The sequence below is a fragment of the Moschus berezovskii genome, chromosome 14 (assembly GCF_049115385.1).
Source record: "Moschus berezovskii isolate FMDL1 chromosome 14, NW_MosBer_1.0, whole genome shotgun sequence".
NCBI classification, from domain to species: Eukaryota; Metazoa; Chordata; class Mammalia; order Artiodactyla; family Moschidae; genus Moschus; species Moschus berezovskii.
Window position 1 is genome coordinate 32873365 of NC_142473.1, and position 23938 is coordinate 32897302.

Below are 23938 nucleotides of genomic sequence, written 5' to 3' on the forward strand. Positions count from 1 at the left end.
CCCCTCCTTTGCCAGGAGGTCCCAGACACTAGATCCACAGGGCCAGGCCTCCTCTCTGCTCAATTTATTTTTACAGCAGGGTCATGTTTCTCAGGAGCCAGAGTCTGAGGTGAGCCAGGAGGTGAGCCAAAGGGAAGGAACGTGACCCCTGCCCAGAGAAGGGGCATGGGAGGGGACAGAGCTCCCTGGGTATCTCTAGATCCTGGTGACCGGAAAATGTGCCAATTTCCTCCATGCCCTCCACCTTCTCAGCTGCATCTCTGCTCACCAATTCTTAGAGCCAGAAGGGTCCTTATGAAATCCACATGCCTCCCAAATGAAAAAACAGGCGCAGAGAGGTAAGATGTGTGGGCCAAGGTCACAGAGAAAGTGATTCGTCAAGTCAGAATTAGAATCTACCCCATTATTTGATTCCCTCCCTCCACACCCCCAGCTCTCCTCTAAAGAACATCAGGAGGGCTCCACAACTGGGCAGAAAAAGTGTTTGAGAGATGCATTAGCGGCTAGAGGAATTTTACATTTAGAGAGCACTTTCCTCAAAAATTCTCAAAACCCTAGTCCATCGATTGATCCATCCAGGGATGCCAGGGGAGAGGGCGAGCAAAGGTCAGAATTCCTCTGTCCCACCTTTAGGAAACGACTTCTTTGCAGAGTCTTCCCTGACATAAACCCCCTACATCCAGTCTGGGGTCTGGGAGGGGGATGGGCAGGTTCCTTGGCTCTTTCCTCCTCCTCCTCCTCCTGTTGGAAGTCCCTAGATGGCGGGATGGCAGTTGAGATACAGTCCCCAGCTGCACCCAGCAGGGTGGATTCCTGCGGGTGGGCTCCTGCACACCACACTCGGGTCTTGGGTGGCCTGGCTCAGAAATACCCTGAAGAGCAAGTTTTCAGGGAGGCATAGAGGGATTGGGCCCTGGGCCAAGGAGCTGTCAGGGAGCTGTTATCAGGTGGGAGGAGATAGGGCCTAGATTTAAGGGGAAAGGATTTTTCTTCGTGGGGGTGGGGGTGGGACGGGGGAGGGTTCAAGCGGTTCTTTGAAGCAGTTAGTCCAACAGTCCTCTCTGAGACAGGCAAGCCTCTCGGCCCCTGCCCTCGGCCTCCACCCCCAGGAGTAAGATGGGAGCTAGGAAGGGGCGCAAGCATGAGATGAGGGTCAGAGTGTCAGAGTGTGGTGGGGACATGGCCCGGGCAGGAATGGGGGCAGAGCTCTGGCTCGAAGCCCCGGGAGATGCTCTTACCCGGGAAGGCACGCACCCCTGCGCGCGGTCCCACCTTCCAGGGTCGGGGGTGGTGGGGGGTGTATGTTGGCGGGGGGGCGGGGGGGGGGTGATGGAAGATTCCATCCCCTATCGGTTCTCAGAAAGCGAGCCAAGACCCCGTTAGGGGAGGAAGGGAGAGATCTGGTGGTGAGGTCTCCAGAGCTATTTTAAGAGGAGTTCCTTCTAAGTAAAGAGAGTCTGGCAGGGAGCCGCGCCCCGCCTCCCCGGCTCCCCTCTCGCCCTTGCCTGCGCCTCCCCCGCTCCCCCACAAGCCCTCGCGGCTCCTGTCCGGGCACTGCAGGTAACGGGGCTGGAGGGCAACTCTGCTGACTCGGCTCTTAGAGGCAGAGGACAGGGGCTCTGCAGGGAGCCCCTCAAGCCCCCCACCTCACAGCCTCTCCCACCAACCACGGGCCACTTGCATCAACACCCCAGAGCTTATAACCCGCTTATAAACAGAGCCCCAACCTCAGGACCGCGGGACTGCAGGAGCCAGGAATCTCTGCATGAACTTCAAGCTGAACGTCCCCAAATCCTTCTGCCTCTGGGGTTGGGGTTGTGTGGATGTGACCTGAACAGCCGTTTAGGAACCTCTTTCTAGTGTACCTCGGTCTATTCGCTGCCCATCCTTACTCACTATTCTGCCCCTACCCCCAGCTCACTGCCGGCTTGCCCCAGCCACAGTCTCAGCATCCGCCGAAGTTTGCCAGGTGCTGAGGGGGTTAACCCGACAGCGTGTACCTAACCAACCCGCAGGCACGTGGCTCAGCAGTCCAGCAAGAAACCAGTACTGGCCACCTTGCCTGCTGCTCCCCAGCCCACCGGGCATCTGAGTTGGGGTGGCTATAAACCCTTCCTGAACCCTCCTCAGGCATCTCCACTTTCTAAGGGCTCTGGGTGAGGCAGGTAGGCAGCCACCTCCTCCATCCCTCCCTTCCTCTTTTTCTGTTTTCTGCCAGGTTCTTTCCAAACATCCTCTCAGGCAAAGGGGGGTGGGGAGCCCCAGACAGATGAGCTCATTGGGAGGAGGAGGGCAGAGAGAGGAGGAAGCTGAAATATCCTGACCAGAGAGATGCTCACCGGACTGTCCTAAGCTGGAGAGGGGTGTTTGCCCTCTTCCAGGACCAGGCTCTGCTTCCCTCACTGCAACTCAGAGATGGGGTGAGTCCTGGGCATCCCTTTATTCTGGGCCACTTTGGGGTGGGGTGTGAAGCCCCACGGCAGGGTTGCTGCCACCCTGCCCAGCATCCCAGAGCTGCGTTTACCTCTCTGCTTCATGGGTTACCATGCCTCCTCACTGCCTTCCCATCAAGGGAGGATGGGGCCGTAGGAGGGCTGGGGGTCAGAGGCATCGGGAAGGTGGTCACTGATCGCAGGGAGACTGCCTTGTCAGCTGAATGGCCAGATGTCCTCCCAGAAACCTAGACCTGGTCCTGCCACTGAGCTGGGCACTGGGACAGATTGACCAAACCAGAAGCATAAAATGGTGCGGAGCGCCAGGCAAGGCTCCCTGGATGTTCTGGTCCTGTCCGCTATGAACATTTAGTGCAGGAGCAGTGGATCTTGTAAAGTGAGGGGAGAGGGAGGACATGGAGTAGGAGAGGAGCTATGACAGGGGCAGAAGGTCAGGATTTGGCCGAGAGGAAGGGAAGCCGCGTGGTAGCAGGGGAGAGTCTGCCTGGAGTGAAGGGTCACCTGGGGAAGTTGGAGGGAGACACAGGCCGAGGAGGAGGGGTAGCAGCAATAGAGACAACTGGTCAGCAGGTGAAGAAGAGTTTTTATAGGTTTTCAGAAACCAAGAGAGGAGAGGGTGGCCAGCAAAGGCCAGAGCTGTTTGCACAGAGCTGTGAGGTCAAGGGCCAGGCCAGGCAGGGTGGGATGTTTGGGGCCCACTGGGAAAGCTTTGCCTCTGCTTCCAAACACTTTTGCCCACCTCTTGTTGTCCGCGGTCATTTTGAGGTTGGCTCCGAGTCACCCTTCCCCCACCCACTCCTAGGTCTCTGGGCTGCACGAGGCTGGTCCACTGCCCTTTCTCACAGTCAGATGTGATGGCTTTGGCATCACTCCACCCTGGCTTTGGATTCTTTGCTACTATTTTCTAGCTGTGTCACCTTGAGTGTACACATACTTTGTATAACAGAACCTTGGTCTCTTTATCTGTGAGAAAAGAATGCATTTTGGGGGAGTTGTCCTGAGGATTAAGTCAGCTGATGCACACAGAATACTGAGTTCAGGGCAAGGCACAGAGTAGCTACTCAGTAAAAAGTGATCATCCTTATTAGCCTAGCCAACTGTCACTCACCCCCCACAACCAACCCGGCCCCACCCTCCAAGCCCTCTGAGGCTGGATATGAACCCATCTGGGCTTCTCCAATGTCTAGTGGTAAAGAATCCTCCTGTAATGCAGGAGACGCACAGGTTCGATCCCTGGGTTGGGAAGATATCTTGGAAGAGGGCATGGCAACCCACTCCAGTATTCCTGCCTGGAGAATCCCCTGGAAAGAGGAGCCTAGTGGGCTACAGTCCATAGGGTCGCAAAGAGTTGGACACAGTGAAGTGACTGAGCATGCATGCATGAACCCACCCATGCCTACAGTCCTTCCCAACAGCATCAGCTCCTGTGAGAGCCTACACAGTATGCGTTTGAGCATGCTATGAGACAAGGATGGGGAGGCTGAAGACTTCAGCAAAGTTGGGAGGGCGAAGGGAGGAGGTGGAAAGGATTGTCACAATTTTCTGCAGTTTTGCTTGAAGGACAGGGGATACTCTGCCCCTGCTAGAGGACCAAGCATTCAAGTTAGGCTTGGCGTGATCTTTGGAAGAAAGCTCCTAACTCCAAATTTCCACCCTCTCCCAGCCTATTTCCCACTGTGAATAGGGGTTTGCCACCTGCCCTCTCCCCACCATTGCTAAGTCAAGTAAAGATGACCAGGGCAGGCGGGTAAAAGGATGCAGAGGCAGCCTGGGGTAGAGCATGACAGAAACACAGCAGCCAGACAGGAGTTTGCCCTTGCGTGTGTCCTGTTCATCTTCAGCCAAGCAAGAGTTAATCCCACATCTGTCATTTGAATCCTAAGATGACGGCGGCAGAGGGACATTGCCAGTAAGTTTAGACAGCATCTAAAAGTATGCCCTAATATATGCATCTTCTGGACAACACCCCCAAGCTAGGCTTGAAGACCTTCCGGGATCGCGATCTCATTACCTCAAAGAAACTTAACCCTCTGCACAGCTCTGACTGACGCTGGATCTATACCCGCCTCTGTCTGCCAGCTCTAATGTTTCACCCTGGGGCAGAACAGGACAAGGCTAATCCCTCTCCCCTGTGGCCACAGCCCTAACCACTTTTTGGCCATCAGCTGTGACGTACACTTCCCCTCCGAGCGGAACCCACCCTCTTCATTTGTCCGTTTGCCCACAGGGGGCTCTCAATCTGTTGAGGCAAACAGTTCCTAGTCCTCACGCCACCTGTCCACAGGGAATTTGTCATGGCTGAGAAGCAGAGACAGCTACGGTCAGGACAAAGGTGATTTGCCAATGAGGCAAAAGGGAAAACCACTCCCACGGAATCCTGAGTTGCCAAGCAGAGCATCCAGTGTCCACTTGCCCCCCTTCCCTAGCACCTCATGGACCCTCAAGGTCATAATGGCCAGAGAAAAGAAGCTGCTTTGCGAGGCTTCCCACTACTAGCCTAGTGGGAGCACTCAACTCATCCAGTCCCACCACCTCCATCTCACAGTCTTTCTCTCTTTCCTAGACAGAGATGTCCTCGGCCCTGCAGAGGAACAGGGTTCTAGGCTAGACTAATCTATTTTGGGACAAGTTTATGTGCTATGTCAAGATGCCAGGATCTAGTTCTAAGATGAGCTTCCTTCCCCATCACCCTCTGGAACCCTCAATCACTGGTGACTGGAGCCTGGGCTAGAAGGTGATTGGGGCCTTACACATCAGCATGGTAGCAGGCGTCAGGATGGGGTCTGTGCACGGCAATGCCAGTAGGGCATCTGAGAAGCATGCCTGCAGAGCCCAGCCAGCATGGACCCCCTGAGGCCCCAAAACGCCAAAGGAGGAGGAGGGCAGGAGACCTAGTGGGGCCCATGCTCCTCCATCCAGCTGCCCAGCCCACATTTCACCAGGCCCTGCTCCAGCTTCCTCTCACCTAAAGGTTTCTAGATACCACCCCCACCCCTGCAAGATGGAACCAGACAAGCGGTCTAAGAGGGACTGGACACAAACCAGCCTGAAGAAAATCACTCTACTGGAGTGGAGAAGAGGACTCAGAAAGGCAACTAAAGCCAAACTCTGTCAATAGCCTACTGTGTGACTTTGGGAGAATTACTTACCCTCTTTGAACCTCAGCTTTAAAAACTGCACCCTGATGAGAAACCTGGGGCCTCTTCTTGTGCTACTGAAGCCCTCTGGGGAGGGGTAGGCAGGCGCCTGGGTCGGTGTGGGCTGCTGTGCTGAGCTGTGCCGAGCGCTAGGCCCAGATGAGGTGTGGGCTGTGGCAAGAATGGGTGGCCTGGAGCCTGCTGGGAAATCTTGGATTGTCCTAGACTCATCAAGTGGCCTTAAGCAAGTCACTTCCCCAATCTGGTCCTCAGTTTCCCTTTCAGGATAATCAGGAGACTTGGTCAAGTAGTCCCTAGGACCTGTCTGATTTAAAGATCTACTCCCTCCCCACCTCTGCCATTCTTCTGGGCTCTAAAACCTGTCCTAGAGACTCAGGCCCGGCACACAGATTCCTGTTCCATGGCAGCTGGCTGTGGGCAGGCTGATGGTCTGAGCCCCACGGGGGCTCCAGTGGGAAGCCAAGGAGCAGTGGGGATGGGGAGGCTCTTGTACAGGTACCTCGGCTAGGGGCCACGAGAGGCTGGTGAGCAATTCTGAACACTGGGGTGGGAGCTAGCCTTTCCCTGACATGGCAGTGCCTTCAGCAATCAGAAACAAACCTCCCCCCAGGCCCCAAGCAGGCTGGGCCCCAACACACCAATTTAGGGGAGACGCCTGAGCCAAACCCAGCCCTCCCAGAAGCCAGTTGTTATTGTTTAGTCTCTAAGTCATGTCCAATTCCTTGTGACCTCATGGACTATAGCCCACCAGGCTCCTCTGTCCATGGGATTTTCCAGGCAAGAATACTGGAGTGGGTTGCCATTTCCCTCTCCAGGGGATCTTCCCAACCCAGGGATCAAACACACATCTCCTGCATTGGTGGGCGGGTTCTTTACTGCTGAGCCACAAGGGAGGACTCCCACGAGCCATGCCCAGCTCTGACATGTCCTCCAAGGCTCTAGTGCAAAAACCCTGGGCTGAGTTAGATGCTGTGTCCACCCAGAAGGAACCAGCCAGAATCCTAGCACCTTCTACTCCTGAGTCCACATCATCTGCGTCAGTTTCCCTGTTAGGTAAAGAATCATCCTGTCTAACATCAGGTCTTTGGAAGGACTCAGGGACTCCGAGGACAGACATCCTTTTAAACTAAGGTAACTTCCGTTCTGTCGAATACCAGCCACCTCTGCTTAAGGCTGCCACCTTCTATCTGGCTTCTTTCTTGGGGAGCAGCTGCCAGCATTAGGACTATGAGTGTTAGGCTCCTCCTGGAATATTCTAAAATGCATCTGACCACTCACCACTGGTGAAGGTCTCTGGATTATACCACGGAGCAGGCAGAAATGAGAAAGACACCAAGAAAAAAAAACGAACCAACCACTTCAGCATTCCCTTGACATTCAGAAAGTTGAAGCTTTTCTTATTGGGTGAGCTTCCTAGGCAAGGGGGTGTGTGTGTGTGTGTGTGTCTTATTGGGTGAGCTTCCTAGGCAAGGGTGTGTGTGTGTGTGTGTGTGTGTGTGTGTGTGTGTGTGTGTGTGTGTGTGCATAAGAGAGAGAAAAATGCAAAGAGAAACATAAGAACAGGAGGCAAGAGAGGAAAAGACTGCACGTGCCTAGAGGAAGCAGAACCCCTGGGCCAGGTGGTTGCTTTTGGTCCTAAATTGAGGGCTGACTCATCAGCACATAACTAGGATACAGCAGTTCGCAGATGGGACAGGAGCAACCTGATTCCTCCCCACAGCCACCCTCATCCGTGAAGTTGCATGAGGGCAGACTCTAAACCAGCTGTCGTCTATTTTCCTTGAGCCTGAGGCAGATGAAAGAGATGCCTAGTCAGATGCAGCTTAGCAACAGGGAGCAGGAAGGATGGCCCATCCACCCTCGGAAAGAGTAGACAGCACCGTCCTGACAGTCAGCCTGGGGGGCTTGAAGTGTTGTTGGCATCCAGAAATAACGAAGAGCCCTCCAAGAAGTGGGTGTTTAGCCACTCTGTTCCCAGGGTGCTTTCAAGGTGGATGGAGTCTCCCAGGATTCTGGGAAGGCCACAAGGGGAAAAGAGGAAACATCTGACAAGAGGGGAGCAGGATGACCTCATCCTTGATGGGGACCTGGCAGTGTCAGTGATGTCACCAGGAAAGGAGTAACAGGGGCCCCTGTGACGGTCCTGGCACTGCTTCAATTTGCCCCACCCCCTGAAAAAAGTCACACTTGAGGGAGGTTCAGGGGAGACCGTCTATTTATTGCAGCCAATACATCCAAGCAAGGAGACACACCTTGGAAGAAACTCAGTCTGCTCCCAAAAGCAGATGCCTCACAGCAGTTGGGTCACAAAGGACCACCTGAGTTTCTCTCCCCACCACCTCTTCCATCACCACATTAGCACGTCAGTCCTAGAAAATGCACGAGTAGCTGTGTTTCCCCCTCCAAGTGCACAAACAGCCATGAGAACATTCCATAATTTGCTTTGATGAATCAACTCAAAATATTGAGAAATGATTGTTTCCCCCCCAACCCAAGGTAACTTTTGGGGTGGATGTAGTGAGATGTCCTATATTTGTATATATAATATATCTACCTATATATAGACTATGTACAAACGCATCAGCAAGCTTCAATAAAGGACAACATCAGCAAGAGGCACAGCAAAAGACACAGGCTGTCTATCCTTAAGACGCAGATAGGAAGAAAAACTCTCTTGATTCATCACCCGTTCCAATTGCATCAAGCCATTCCTATGGCCTGGGACTATCTTTTTTGGACCTAGCCAGTATGTTAATTTGTCCATCTGCTTAACCTGACCTTGCAAATACTTACCAGCCCGGCCTCACCAAGGAGATTCACAAGGAGAAATACAGATCCAGCTTCTCCTTTTTATAAATCGAGAATAAACTGTGATTAGCCCAGAGCCAGGGGGCAGATAGCTATTTCCAAAGCCAGTTCCAAGGCACCTCAAGGCATTTCAGTCCTGAAAAAGTGTGCTTTGTTCTTTATAAGCTAAATTCCATGGGTTGGCCAGCCCATGTCTCTTTACAGGGACCCTTAATTAGGAGAAAGAGACAGATAGGGGGTTCTGAGAGAGCAGGAGAGGCAGGAGCAGTTGAGAAAACCAGCAGAGTGCAGTGATGGGAATGTGCAGCCAGAAGTAGGGCTTGAGCCCCACGGTGCAGGAGGAGGTCCACACTAGAAAGCAGGGTGCAAGGGGACATCTCACCGGTCTCCCACCTCTACTCGCAGAAGTCCCATTTTGTTCCCAACCTCATCGCCTTGCAGGAGGTAGCTCCATGAGGCTTCTGGAAGAGACTGTTAAGAGGCTTGGGAAGAAAGAGCATATGAAGATGGGCACCTGCAACAAAGGTGGTTCCTGGTCCCTCCCCATTGGCTCGGGTGTCTGAGGCCCCTGGAGAGCCATTGCTCTCCCTAGGACCCTCCAGGTCAGGGCAGAGAAAGGAAGGAACTCGAAAGTGTCAGGCTTCTTTTACAGAGAGTAGAATTTCTTAGAATAAACCTAGGGAATCTTGCAAATAATTCCCCTAAATGTTATGAAAAAGAAGAGCTCCCAGCATCTGCACAGATCCTTCCTCATCCTGGAAGAGGAGAGCACTTAAGAAGTTGCCAAAAAAAAAAGCAAAATCTGCAAGGGGCAGACATGTTATTACAACCATGATCTTGGCTTGAGATCAAGGTGCCCACCACCCACCTCTCCCCTCTCAGCTGGTTGGCTTCAGGATGGGCAATGTCCACCCACCCCAGGTGTCCTGGGGGCTTAGCCCACCCCCCATTGGCAGTGTGTTGATTGGCAGTTAGGTACTGATGACTTAGAATTTCCAGATGAGTCAGACTCATCCCACCCAGGAGCTCTCAGGCTGTGGCCCATCCCCAACTCCGTGCACACTCTGCCTGGCCTCTCACCCTCTTCCCTATTGTATCTTCCCTTTCTCCTTCCTTTCTTCCCTTCCCAGGGTCCAAATTCTGGAATCTCTTCCTTCTTCTCCTACCCCAGCCCTGGAAGCAGTAGCTGCAGAGGTGGAATTAGATGCACCAAAAAAAAAAAAAAAATCATCTTGGTTCCCCACAGTGCTGACCTTAGCGGTTCCCAGCTCTGTTATGGCTTTGTGTACATCCCCAGCACCTGGCCCAGTGCCTGGCACATAGGAGATGCTCAATAAATGGATGGTGAGTTGAAGTGAATTAAAGTGAATCGTCCATATGCTATTGCTCTCTCCCCTTTGCTGGGCAGAGGCAGAGAATGGTCCCAGAGGCTGTTGGAGTCCTGTCTCCACCCCGTTTCCCCAGACTCTGGTTCTGGGGTTCTCGGCACTGACTCCCTGAGCCTGGGCAGGGCTTGAGCTCCGAGAAAGATTGGGAAGTGCGGCAGAGGGTCCGCTTGGGGCAGGGTGGGCATTCCAGCCGCTCTGCCCTCCCACTGCCATCACCCCATCCCAAACTTAGTCACAGCCCAAGGGCTGGGCTCCCAAGAGGTGAGTGGGGCTGGAGGAGCCCAACTCCCTCTCCACATCTCTTCCACAAACTGTAGCTCTGTTGATTCAAACTGGAAAATAAGAAACCCAAGGAGAAGCAGGCCCCATGGTTTCCGTGAATTTGACCCTCAGTCTCCCAGTCTATAGTATGGGTGACTAGGCTAGTTGATCTCCGAGGGCCTTCCAAGAAAGTTTCTCTCTGTCTCTCTCCCTCTCCTGAGCTTTAAGCAATTCCCTCTCTGTGTGAGTAAAATGGCAGTGAAAGTTGGCTCCCCACAAATGCTACTCTGCTCTCCACAGAGAGTCATCCAGGCGGGGGAGGGTGTAACATGGCTCCAGATGTGACATGGCCACACGGTCTCAGAGGCTTCCCTCCGGGCCAAAAGCCGGATAAAACCCTGCTGAGCGCGGGAAAGTTTGTCCCAGTGAAGCCCTCCACTCTGCGCACCAGCTTCTCCAACGTGGCTCCCACCCACTCCCTCATCTCCACACTGAGGCGGCTCCTGGCCCAGTGCGAGTTGCCACCCTGAGCGAGAAGGCAGCTGACCGTGAACTCCATTCTACAGCAGAGCCCCCAGCCCCGTGTCTCTCTGTCTGCTAACTTGGAACTTCATCTCCTGTTAGTGGGCAACTGTGGTGCAAACGGACCACCAGACAGACAGACCCCACCCCCGCCCCATGGCCTCGCTCAGCAGCCCTTTGGTACTTTCCTCTCGCCAGAAGTCCCAAAGGCTTGGCAGCCAGTGGAGACCCAGGGGCGACTGTGGAAGCAGACGAGGCGGGGAAGGGCGAGCAGTAGCGCTCCCGGGGTCAAGGCTTGTCTCTGGCTCCCCTCCCTTCCACACCCAGGAAACTGCACAAGCCCCCAAGTTACAGGAAGCCGTCAGCACCCCCAAGACGAGGCCGCTCGGGGCTGGGAGCCGGGCCACGCGCGCCCCGCCTTGGAGGCGCAGCCCCGGAGCCCTGTCCCGCCTTCAGGCCCCCTCTGAAGCCCCCAGCAGATCAGCCCACGCCCGGGGCAGGCTGGACGGCCGGCCCCCTCCTCCCTCTCCGCGCCCCTCCCGCAGGCCTCCTGCCGCCCCTCAGGGGCTGGCAGTGTTCACCGCGCTTCTCCCTCCCCGGCCCCACCCCGGGCCCGCACATCCCAGGCGCCCAGCAGGTTCCTCAAGCCAAAGAGAGGTGGGTGACTCTTGCTGCGGGGGACAGGGAAGGAGCGGCTGGGGGAGGCCCCCGGCGGGCCCGGGGTCCGGGCTCAGAGAAGCAGACCGAGAGCGGGCGGGCGGGGCGGGCGGAGGGCGGGGCGGGCGGCGGCCGCCCGCCCTTACTTGGCGCCGTCGTCCGCGTTGCCCTCTCCGTCGGTCTTGCCCTCCTCCTCCGTCTTCAGGTCATCCGTGCTCAGTTTCTGCTCCTTTTTCCTCCTCACGCACTTCACCACCATCAGCACCAAGATGACCACAGCCAGAAAGCCTCCGACGGAGGCGCCCACGATCACGGCCACCGTGGAGTCCCGCTCGGGGGGCTCTGGAGAAGGAGAGGACGCAGACCCGCTGAGCGCTGAGGCCGGAAAAGGGAGCCCCGCCCTCGGGCCCCTGCTCCCTGCAGCGCGCGCGGGGGTCCTGCCTTCACTCTCCTGCGGGAAAGCCGCTGCTGCTTAGGTCACTTCAGTCGCGTCCGACTCTGTGCGACCCCATAGCCGGCAGCCCACCAGGCTCCCCCGTCCCTGGGATTCTCCAGGCAAGAACACTGGAGTGGGTTGCCATTTCCTTCTCCAATGTGTGAAAGTGAAAAGTGAAAGTGAAGTCGCTCAGTCGTGTCCGACCCTTAGCGACCCCACGGACTGCAGCCTACCAGGCTCCTCCATCCATGGGATTTTCTAGGCAAGAGTACTGGAGTGGCTTGCCATTGCCTTCTCCGGGGACTCATAAGCTAGTCAAAGCCAAAAATCAACCCAGCCTCTCAGCGCCCCGCCCACCCCATAATCCCAGGGCACCCGAAATCCCCAGGGGTGGGCGGTCCAATGCCGTATCCAAGGGGATGGGCTTCGAGGCCAATGGACCCAATCTGAGTCCCGATTGTAGTTTTTCCTTTTTTTGTTTTTTTACACTTCTCTAGAAACATTTCTTTTATTAAAAACTTCTAACAGAAATTTTAATTTTTAAAAGGTAAGATGTAGAAAAACTGCAGCCCTCCCATATACTCTTCACAGATTCGCCAATTATTAACATTTTGGCAACGCTAACAAATTTGCCAATTTGTTTTATGAACTTTTTATTCTATATTGGGGCATAGCCGATAAACAGTGTTGTACAGTTTCAAGTGAACATCGAAGGGACTCAGCCATACATGTACATGTATCTGCTCTCCCTGAAACTCCCCTCCCTTCCAATCTGCCACATAACATGGAACAGAGTTCCACAGGCTCTATAGTAGAGCCTCACTGGTTATCCATCTAAAATATAGCAATGTCTGATTGCACTATTTTTTCAAGTTCTCTTTTTTAATTAATTATTTGCACTGAATCTCAATTGCTGCATGTAGGATCCTTAGTTGTGGCATGTGGGATCTTTAGCGGCAGCATGCAAAGTCTTAGTTATGACATGTGTGCTCTAGTTTCCTGACCAGGGACCGAACCCAAGCCCTCTGGACTGGGAGCGCAGAGTCTTAACCACTGAACCCCCAGGGAAGTTGCTGTACTATTTATTGTGTGACCTTAGGTACCTTACATAGCCTTGGTTTTCTCATCTGTAAAATGGGGATGAGAAAGGATTGTATGAAGATGAAATGAGATAATGCATATAGAGAGTTTACCTGTAGCTATAACTGAGACATAGTAAGTGTCCAATAAATGAAAGCTGTTCTCAAGATTCTTAAGGTCATGATCATGATGGATAGCATCATCAGGACTCTTGGAGACACAGTCCTCAAGGACTGGAAGGAGTGAAACAGATGCCTTCCACCGAGCACACTCTGTGGCTCCCACCTCTCAGAAGGGCATAGCTTCTCCCAAGGCGCCCACTATCCCTGCTGGAGAGTAGCGGGCTGGGAACGGGCGGGGCCCCCCCAGCAGCCTCTCACCTTCCATGAGGACCTGCAGATAGATCTTGCCGTGGCCGCGATGGCGGTCAGGCGGGTTCATGATGTAGCAGTTGTAGGTGCCCTCATCCTCCAGCTGCACTTTTTTCAGGGTGACTGACACGTCATACTTGCTGGGGTTCCCCGAGAACTCCACGCGGTCTCGGAAGCGCTCCAGCTTCAGGTTGATGATCTTCATGCGGAACTGGAGGAACTGAGTGGGGGCGAAGGACAGGATGGGGGGGGGGGCTGGATGGGCGAGGAGCTGCAAGGACAGCAGGACCCCCTCTTCCCCCCGTACCTGAAAGGGGCGCAGTCACCTCCAGATCTCTGCCGCCCTCCCAGGGCCACCCAGGTGTGACAACACACCTCTGCTGACGCCCTGGGGAGCAGAGAGCCCACCAGGGTATGCCGCAGTCCTGGTCCAAGGCAGGGACAGGTGGTGGGAAAGGGGGCCTTCATGTCGTGGGGCTCCTGCCTCCTCCCGCATCCCCTGCCACCATCCCCGGGCTCACCATCTCCTCGGAGCAGTTGTTACACTCCTGGTAAGTCCAGTTCAGGGAGAACTGTTTGTGGTTCACGGTGTAGCAGGAGTTGAAGGTGCAGGACAGGCGGGCATCAGAGCCATTGAGGACATTGAGGGTGTTAGGTACTGTGACTTCCATGCTCCTCCCTGGTGGCACTGTGGACAAAGGCACACCCTGTGAGGATTCTGGCTGACGCTGCCAGGGAGGGGACAAGTGCGCCTGGTGGGGAGTGGAGCAGAGCTCGGGCAGCTGACTGAGTCCCTTGTGACTGCAATTTGTCGGGGGAGGGGGGGCAAAACTCATAAGGGGTGCCTGATGTGGCCCTTGGAGAGAAGTGGGGGACAGAACAAGGCTGGGGTGAAGAGAAATCAAAGCATCTGTCAAGCCAGGGACAGACAGATGGCCTCAAGCCCTCCCTCTACCTGACTGTCATGACTCCACAGAACTGTCATGGCCACCTAGTAGCTGAAGACCTTGGACAAGGTGCTGCATTGTGCTGGCCTAGCTTTCCCCTTCTTCCCACCGCTTCCAACCATCTCAACAGAGCCCGTGCCCTTCCAGCTGCAGCTGCGGTGTCTCCGGGGGCAGGCAGCCTGGAGGACAGATGCAGAGGCCTCAATCCGCATACCTCAGGGCAGAGGAAAGCCTGTGCACTCAGCCCAGCCCAGCTCCCTCCTCTTCCCCAGGGTCCTGGTGGGGATGGCAGATGAACAACAGGAGGGAAGCAATACCCCAGAAGAACAATTCGAAGGGATCAACCAATAGGTCTACAAGGACAGAAGTCCCTTTTGGAGACATCAGGCCTGGACTGCAAAATGCCAGGCTGGATGAATCACAAGCTGGAATCAAGACTGCCGTGAGAAATATTAACAACTTCAGATATGCAGATGACACCACACTTATGTCAGAAAGTGAAAAGGAACTAAAGAGCCTCTTGATGAAGGTGAAAGAGGAGAGTGAAAAAGCTGGCTTAAAACTCAACATTCCAAAAACTCAGATCATGGCATATGATCCCATCACTTCATGGAAACAATATGGGAGAAAAAATGAAAACAGTGGCAGATTATATTTTCTTGGGCTCCAAAATTACTGTGGACAGTGATTGCAGCCATGAAATTAAAAAAAGCTTGCTCCTTGGAAGAAAAGCTATGACAAACCTAGACAGCATATTAAAAAGCAGAGACATCACTTTACTCACAAAGGTCCATATAGTCAAAGCTATGGTTTTTCCATAGTCATGTAGGGATGTGACAGTTGGACCGTAAAGAAAGCTAAGTGCCAAAGAACAGATGCTTTTGAACTATAGTGCTGGAGAAGATTCTTGGCAGTCCCTTGGACAGCAAGCAGAGCAAACCAGTCAATCCTAAAGGAAATCAACCCTGAATATTCATTGAAAGGACTGATGCTGAAGCTGAAGCTTCAATCCTTTGGCCACGTGGTGCGAAGAGCTGACTCACTGTAAAAGACCCTGATGCTGGGAAAGATTGAGTGCAGGAGGAGAAGAAGGTGACAGAGGATGAGATAGTTGGCTGACATCATCAATTCAATGGACACAAGTTTGAGCAAACTCTGAGAAATAGTGAGGGACGGAAGCCTGGCATGCTGCAGTCCATGGGGTCACAAAGAGTCAGACAGGACTGAGTCCTCAACAACGTAGAGGAGAAATAGTAATATTGTCAGTCATTCAGTAACCCCTTTACCAAATATTTACCAAACACTTCTAAATCACCTTCTCTGTCCCACCAGACACTCAGTCTAGACCCCAGGGCTATTGCTGTGAGGGAAGCAGGCAGAGATGCTATAACTGAGTTTGTATTCTAGGGAGGGGGGTAGATGTTAACAGGGAAAAGATAATAATGTAAGTTTAGTGACACACGGCAAGGGCTGTAAATAATATAAGGTGTAGGGTACTGTTTGACATCAGAAGTCAGGGAAGGCTTCCCCAAGGGGTGCCCTGTAGGTGGGCCCCACTAAAGTAAGAGAGTGAGAAGTTTTCAAATTTTGAAGGAATCCAGGGCAGCAGAACATCCAGAGGAAAATTCCAGTGGTTGGAATGAGCATCACATGTCTGGGGCCAAACCCAGGAGGTGATCAAAGGGGCAGCTGGAGACAGCTGAGGTCCCAGACTTAGGCAGGGACCAGACTGCCATTCTTCTGAGATAGGAAGCCACTAGAGGGTGCCCAGGGAGCAGCTAGAAGGCATGGAGTTCCCATCAGACACGGTTCAATCCTAGCTCTGCCTTCTGTCAGCTGGGAGAACGTGGGCAGGTTCTTCCACCTTCTGAGCCTCAGGCAGCTCCTGTGTAAAATGCACCGATGATACCTAGCTTGCTGGGGTTATTATAACAATTAAATAAGACAAAACATATAAACCAAGGGTAGAGGAATTCCCTGGCGGTCCAGTGCTTAGGACCCGCACTTCACTGCGGTGGCTAGGGGTTCAACCCCTGGTTGGGGAACTTAAGATCCTGCAAGCTGCACAGCCTGTGCCCCCAAAAAATAAAAAATAAAATAAAGCAAAAGGTAGCCTAAACTCTTCTCAAGCTCTGCCCCATAGAAGGAAGGGCTTGCGGAGCACTCTCCTGACAGGGGCATCTTGGAGCCTGGCCCCTCAGGACAACCCCTTGGAACTCCCTGGGATTTGGCACAGGGTTCTCCTTCTGCAGAAGCTGTTTTTTGTGCCAAGCTGCGGAGGCCCAACCCCAGGCACAACCGCACTGCAGCCTGGAAGCAGGGATAGCAAAGTCCTTCCGCTCAGCTCATCCCTTGGGATGAGTGGCCAGGGCCCAGCAGGCAGCACTTAAGAACAGGGGATGCTCAGAAACCCTGGCCCCGGAGGTCAGGACCTAACCATAGACAGCGGGGGCAGACAGGATGCCCCACCTGCAAGGACAGGCTGCTAGGTGTGCTGACGTGCATGTCAGGGGAATATGAACTGGGGAGGCTGAGCTGCCGGCCCAGAAGAACAAAGCCCAGTTCCTACCTCCCCACTCACAGCCCTTATGCACAGCACCGGGCTAGGAGGAGGTGTATGGAAAATGCCATCTCCACCCCCCCTCTGCAGAGGCGGAGGAATCTGCAAGAAAGGAGCCTGGCAGGGCCTTGTCCTGAGCTTACCTCATATTCCGGGAACACCCTGCTTCTCTAGCACCTTCCCCGGGAAGGGTCTGCCCTTTCCCAGGGCTCCTGAGCAAAAGGAGCCTCCAAACATCAGAAAGTAGGGTGGGTGAATCTGGGTGACCCATCCCTGCCTCTGTCCCGCTCCAGCCCACGACATCACTCCACACACTGAACTTGAACCCTACCAGGAAACCCCTCCATCCTGAAGAAGCTAGCACCCTTTGGGGAGGTCAGGACCCTGGGGAGCGAGGGGCCTTTTCTGGCCCGCAGGAGGCAGGCAGACAGAGAGATGCAATGCGGTTCCCTCCTGCATCCCAACCGCACGTCCGGCAGGAAGCATCAGGCGGACATGTATGCCCTCTAGCGGCCAGACAGGTCAACCGTCAGTTCCCAACTGCAGAGGGGGAAATTCAGGAATTGTATCAACAGATCCAGCTCCATCATACCAACGAGGAAAGGGAGGCCTGAGAAAGACACACAGCGGATAGGGACAAGCCGGGGTCAGAGTCATGGTCCCTGACTCCCTGTCCAGCGCCTACTTCCACCTGAGGTCTCCCAGGATCCCAGTTCAGGGCAAAGTCTTGTCGTTTCACCAATCCAGGTGCTCCTTAAAGATGAGTAAATCATCATGCAAAACAGGCAGAGCTCTGAGCAAACTTCTGGGCCCCTGATGAACTCTGCTGCTTCAGGAAAGTAGCGGAATCCACAGCTAAGGCCACAAAAGGACTTCATAATAATAACAACGAGGCACTTACCATGTGCCAGGCCCTGTTTAAGCACCCTACAGATATCACCCTGTGACCAGCCCCTACTTTCCAGGTGAAGAAATGGAGCACAAGGAAGTTAAATGAATAGCCCAAGTTCACAGCTAGTAAGTGACAAAGCTAGACTAGAACCCAGGCTGCCAGGCTCCAGAGAGGGTTGAGGGGTGGAGATTGTGCGAGGGTGTGTTTTTTATTCCAAGGGGTCCCAGAGACTAGGCCTCCTGCTGTCTGCAAGGCAGGTCCTGCACCATAACTGTCAGCCCCCAGGCTGGCCAGAGAGGAATGATCTTATTTAAAATGAACTTCCATACAGGAGGGGGCTTCCCAGGTGGTACTAGTGGTAAAGAACCTGCCTGCCAATGCAGGAGACATAAGACACACTGCTTCAATCCCTGGGTCGGGAAGACCCCTGGAGGAGGGCTTGGCAACCCACTCCAGTATTCTTGCCTGGAGAATCCCATGGACAGAGGAGCCAGGCGGGCTACAGGATCACAAAGAGTCTGACATGACTGAAGCGACTTCACACACGTGCGCCATACAAGGGGAGCCCATGGTCTTCCTGGTTGTCCCATTCGGTACTGGGTCTGGAGCCTAGGTCTCCTGAATTCCAGCTCACAGACAGGATATGATCAACAGGGGTACAGTACGGATGTGGCTTTTGAGCTTAGTTCCAAAACATTACCAGGGCCAGGCCCCCTCATTTTCTCCTAGGCCTATCTGGGCACCGTGGGCCCCCTGTCATACAATGGCCCATCCTGCAGAGATCATGAACATTTGCCCATTACCTGTCAAACACTTTCCTACAGAGACTAGAAGTTAATTCTCCTCATGCCTCCTTCCAGTCTATGAGGTAGATTAATTTTTTTCTTGGTTTTAAAAAAAAAAAAAGGTTTGTCTAAGCAGAGAAATTACCTCCCACCCTTCTGGAGCACACGGTTTCCTGCTGCCCCTGACTCCCAGCTGAGTATGATATGCAGTCCATCTCCTGGGCTGCCTGACCATTTAGACTCATCACCTCAGGGCTCCCCTCCCAGGCCAGGCCACCCCCATGCAGCCATGAGAGCCCTTGTCCTCATCAACCCTCACCCCCAACACAGCTGACTCCCTGGTACTTTCAGGATCTCATCCAGCCTCCTGGGCTTCCAAGCCCTTTACCATGGGGGGCCAACCAGAATTCCAACCTCATTTCCTGCTCCCAACCCTCCACACTTCCTCCACTCCAGTGACTCCAGAGTTCTTGTGGTGGCTGAGTCGCTAAGTTACATCCAATTCTGGCGACCCCATGGACTGTAGCCTCCCGGGCTCCTCTGTCCATGGGGTGATCCAGGCTAGAATATTGGAGTGGGTTGCCATTCCCTTCTCCAGAGTTCTTACTTTTCTGAAAACATCGCCTTCTTCCACTCCTCCATGCCTTTGCACGAGTTTTTGCTCCAGGTTGGGATGCTCATTCACCTGCTGCACCTGAGCCCTCCTGCTTATCCTGCAGACTCCAGCTAACAAGGCATCACTTCCCCAGTGCCTGAGCCTTCTCCCCAGCCTTCCAGACCCGGAGGCAGAGCAGTATCATGGCCAAGACCGGTGCTCTCTTCCCCTGCTCTGATTTTAGGCAAGATGGTTCACCTCCCAACACCTCAGCTTCCTCATCTGTAAAACAGGAGACAACAATAGGCCCTACCTCCTAGGGCTGTTGTGAGGATTAAATACTAAAACATAAAGCTCATGGCAGTGTCTGGTACATGGTCAACCTCACCAAAGGTTAGCTGCTGTTATAACCATTGCTGTTGTTTTAGAGCACGTGGGATGTGGCATTGTTATTTATGTTCCCAAATCCCTCGGGAGACTCTGGGGAGCTGATTCTTATCCATCTTGGCATCCCTGGACCTAGAACAGTGAATGACACACAGTGGACACTCAATAAAAGTCTGTAGGGGGAAGGGAAGGCCTTTCCCCCCGTGTGTCCATGTACAGTGGGCCTGAGTGAGGACCAGACTCCACTTTCTAGGCCTCATGTAATATGACCCAGGGGCTTCCCAGGTGGCTCAGTGGTAAAGAATCCACCTGCCAAGCACAGGTTTGATCCCTGGGTCGGGAACATCCACTGGAGAAGGAAATGGCACCCCACTCCAGCATTCTTGCCTGGGAAAATCTCAGGGACAGAGGAGACTGGTGGACTACAGTGTCCACAAAAGAGTCAGACACAATTTAGTGACTAAACAATAACAACAACATAATCCAGACTTTGGTAACCAGTCCAATGACTACAGAGCCAAGGGTCTTGAGAAAAACTCTAGGAAGATCAATCAACTGGATTGCTTCTAATTGAGAACTAGTCTCACGTGCTTCTGCCGTGTGTACACCAGGTTGACCAGCTGTCCCCTGCCCCTTTGTCATCTCTATAGTCATCCTCACAAACGTAGCCCCTGTTATAGCCCCACCCTTATCACTTGTGGCATCCCTCCATCTCAGGGACTGTTGCTGCTACAGCCATCAAAGTTTCCTTGTCCACCTGACTCCTTGGCCTTGGAGTGCCAGAGCATGCTCATCACAGCACCAACCAAGTTCAAGTTCAAGGTCCTCACTCTTGCATCCTCCCCCCATCCAGGTTTGCAGAAGCTTTAGTTTCCTCCCACCACATCACAACCTCCACACCCTGACTTCTTCACCCCAGACTCCATCTGCCCCTGAGCCACACCCTGGCTCAGGTCCCCCAAACACCCTCCCTTTCTGCAGTTAAGGAAGGCTCTCCCTCCCACAGGAAGCTCTCTCTAACTCCTGGAAGAGATCACCTGTCCTGCTTCCCCATCTCCTTATACAGTGGTCACTCACCCAGCTCCCCTCTTTTTGCCTGTACTTAAGATTCTTTAATCCAAATTATTGTTAGCATGTGTTATGCTTAGTCGCTCAGTTGTGTCTGACTCTTTGCAACCCCATGGACTGTAGCCTGCCAGGCTTCTCTGTCCATTGGATTTTCCAGGCAAGAATTTTGGAGTAGGTTGCCATTTCCTCCTCCAGGGGATATTCCCAACCCATGGATTGAACTCAGGTCTCCCGCAGGCGGATTCCTTACCATCTGAGCCACCAGGGTAGCCCGAGAATACTGGAGTGGATAGCCTATCCCTTCTCCACGGGATTTTCCTGACCCAGGGATCAAACCAGGGTCAGTGTGTTGCAGGCTGATTCTTTACCAGCTGAGCTAACAGGCCCATTTTCAGCATAGCAGTACCATTTCTCAAACATTGGGGGGCAGTACAGTTCAGTGGTTAAGAATGGGCGGAAGTCAGACAACCAAGGGTTCAAATCTCACCTCTGTTTAAAATATTCCTGTGACCCTATTGGGCAAGTTACTTTTTTGTGCCTGTTTCCTTATCTGTAACACGAGAATCAGCATATCTACCCCACATGATTACCAGTTGCCTCAGGACTAAACAAGATACGCAATGCATGGGCATGTGAAAAGCACTCATAAAGCTTAACTGTCATTGAGCACCTGCTATGTGCCAGACTCAAAAAACCCCAGGCAGTAGATATTCTTCAGATCACCCAGGAAAGAGGTGAGTAACTTGGCAGTAGTATGAAGTAAATGATAAAGGTGGCTTTAAACCCAGATGGAATCCAAGGCTCATGCGCTTTCTACCACCTTCGCTTCTGTAACACTCTGTTAATACATCCAATAATTCAGCAAAGCTCATTTGCCTCATCGTGCAGGCTGCCAGGGGCCCTGTGCTGTCTCTGTTTAGCACTCCAGCCCAATAGCCAGCATGAATGCTAAGTCACTTCAGTCATGTCCAACTCTTTGTGACCCCATGGACTGTAGCCTGCCAGCTTCCTCTGTCCATGGGATTCTCCAGGCAAGAATAGTGGAGTGGGTTGCCATGCCCTCCTCCAGGGGATCTTCCCCACCCAGGGATTGAACTTGCGTCTCTTATGTCTCCTGCACTGGCAGGCAGGTTCTTTACCACTAGCGCCACCAATAGCCAGCACAGCATGCCAGAGAAGGAGAGAGAAAGAGGGTTAAAGAGAGGGAGCGAGAGAGACTTTGTGATAGGGAGTATTCCCACTGACAGCCCTTGGACTGGATCTTCAATTGCCACTCCAGCAATGAGTAAGTTTAAGAGCAAGAGTGAAACTACCTAGAAAGCAGGCTTGCAAGTAACTCCCTCACCCACCTACCCACGAGGAAGTCCATGAGTGGCCAGGTATGAAATTAGCATTTGTATCTCTTGACAGTCTGCAAGGTGGGTGGTGGGCGCGGGGCTGGGCAGTTTGGAGACATAATCTAAAGGGCCACAACCACCCTCAGTCCTTGAGTTGCTTTTTTTTTTCCTTCTGATCCCTTCACCTGACCCCTCCTCCACTCCATCTGGCCCAAGCCAGAGAGCTTCTTCATCAGGGCCTGCTTCAGCAGGTCTCACCCCAATGCAGAGATCACTCCTCAAGCCTGCTTCCCACCTACGCCCCCACACACAGCAACAAATCAGTGGTACAGATTTCCAGGAAGCCAGACCCAGCCTCAACTTTCTGCCCCCTACTCCACCACCGAATACTCTTTTCAATACCCTAAATCCGCCAGATTCTGAAGATTCACAGACATTAAGTCCCAGACCATCTGTAGCAGCTGAAAGCAAAAATCCATGAAGAGGCTCTGCAGATCAACCTACCCTCTGCCCCCACCCCACATAGGTCCATTTCAGGGAAATCCACAGAAAAATCACCTCTCTTGACACCTCCGGGGAACACTCAGATCCCCTGACCCAGCGTTTCTGTGATCAGATCACCCCAGCATTATGCAGTCCCCCAGTCCCAGCTCCTCTCTCCCCAAGGACATAAGGGAAGCACAAGCAATGTCTTCTTTCCTGCCCCCGGCCCCCATCCTCCTCCTGTTGCAGTTGCACTTCTGGACCCCTCAGGAGCATGCAGATGTGTGGTCTAACTTACCCAAAGAGAAAAAGAGACTGAGCCCCGTGAGACTGAAGGCAGGGCGAGGTAGCCAGGCATTTCTGTGCATTTTCAGACTGAGATGTTAGTCGGGTGGGATAGGGGAGAGGGTGAATTGAGGGGCCGAGGGCTACGAGGGAGGAATGGTTAGATGCTAAAAAAAAAAAATGCACGGATGTACTTCAAAGACACATACAACATTAAGGAAGCTTTATTTCCATCTCTCTAATATGGCCGGCTTGTATGTTGCTGCTAAAAAGAGAGAGGGAGTGTGGAAGGGAAAGAGAAAAAAGTGTATGGAGTAAATTTTGTGGTTAGTGGATTTCGAAAAGCAGGTGGGAGGGCATAAAAAAGTCTTTCTGCAAAGAAAAAAGTCCCTCCAACAGCAGCACTAAAGTATGGCCTGCCTTTCTTCCTCACTGGGATGATTGTTGGGGTTTGAAAGTTGTTTGAGGAACCCATTTATCTCAAAGCTGCTGAATTCTTTTTTGGGGTGAATTCTTTTTTGTCATTTAAACACCCAAAAAAGGAGATGATAATTTTTGTTTACTTGGAATGGGTTCAGGAAGTAGGCTGGGAGATTTTCAGGAAGTAAGATCTTCCTCATTTTTCTAGCATTTCCACTGAAAACAGAACAGCAGATTGGTGTGAAAATGTCTGAGAGACCTTATAATCAAATGTAATGTGAACTTTTGGGGAATCCTGATTCAATCAAATCAAGAGTAAAAAGACATTGTTGAGATCACTGGGGAGAAAACAAATATAGATTGGGTGTTAGATTACATTACTGAAGAATAGTGCATTTCGGGGGTGTAATAAAAAAAAATGTGGTTATGTTCTTTAACGTTTTTTCTCTTATATGCACTGGAATGTTTATAGTTGAAATGATAGGATGGATGAAATTTGCTTTAAAATATTCCAAGAAAAAAAATTATTGGGGGAGGTCGGTGACACAGGAGATGTAGTAGTTGTTGATTGTTGAAACTAGTGATGGATGCAAAGGTTTACTATATGTCCTCTCTTCTGTTGTGTATGTTGGAAAATACTTCCTTTGGAAAAAAAAAAAAAAGAAGAAAAAAAGCTAAAATCGTAAGTAAGAGAACTTGCGGTGTAGTACCCACTCTTCCAAGGAGACATTTGAGGAGAACACAGACTCTCATGCAGCCACTGCATGCACTTGTGACGGGCCACTGAAGAACCAAGAGGGAGCCACCTGCATCTTAGAGCACTGACTCTGCACCAAGTCTGAACAGGTCTCTACCTCATTATAAGCCTGGAAGAAGTGATTTCTTCTGTTTGAAGTTTATTTTTTAATTGGCGTATAATTTCTTCACAGTGTTGTGTTAGTTTCTGCCGTACAACAACATGAATCAGTATACAAATATCCTCTCCCTCTTGGGCCTCCCTCCCACCTCGCCCCATCCCAGCCCTCTGGGTCGTCAGAGCACCGAG

The 23938-nt window shown here is 52.6% G+C and overlaps 1 protein-coding gene across 1 annotated transcript; it reads right to left on the reverse strand.

The window, feature by feature from the left end:
* Positions 1–7131: 7131 nt before the first annotated feature.
* SCN2B (sodium voltage-gated channel beta subunit 2) lies at positions 7132–22719 on the reverse strand. The gene is made up of 4 exons (XM_055423111.2): positions 22487–22719; positions 13656–13822; positions 13144–13354; positions 7132–11589 (listed from the first exon to the last, which is right to left on the reverse strand). Exons 1-4 carry the CDS (start codon positions 22554–22556, stop codon positions 11390–11392), a joined length of 648 nt encoding a protein of 215 aa, XP_055279086.1. The 5' UTR covers positions 22557–22719; the 3' UTR covers positions 7132–11389.
* Positions 22720–23938: the final 1219 nt, after the last annotated feature.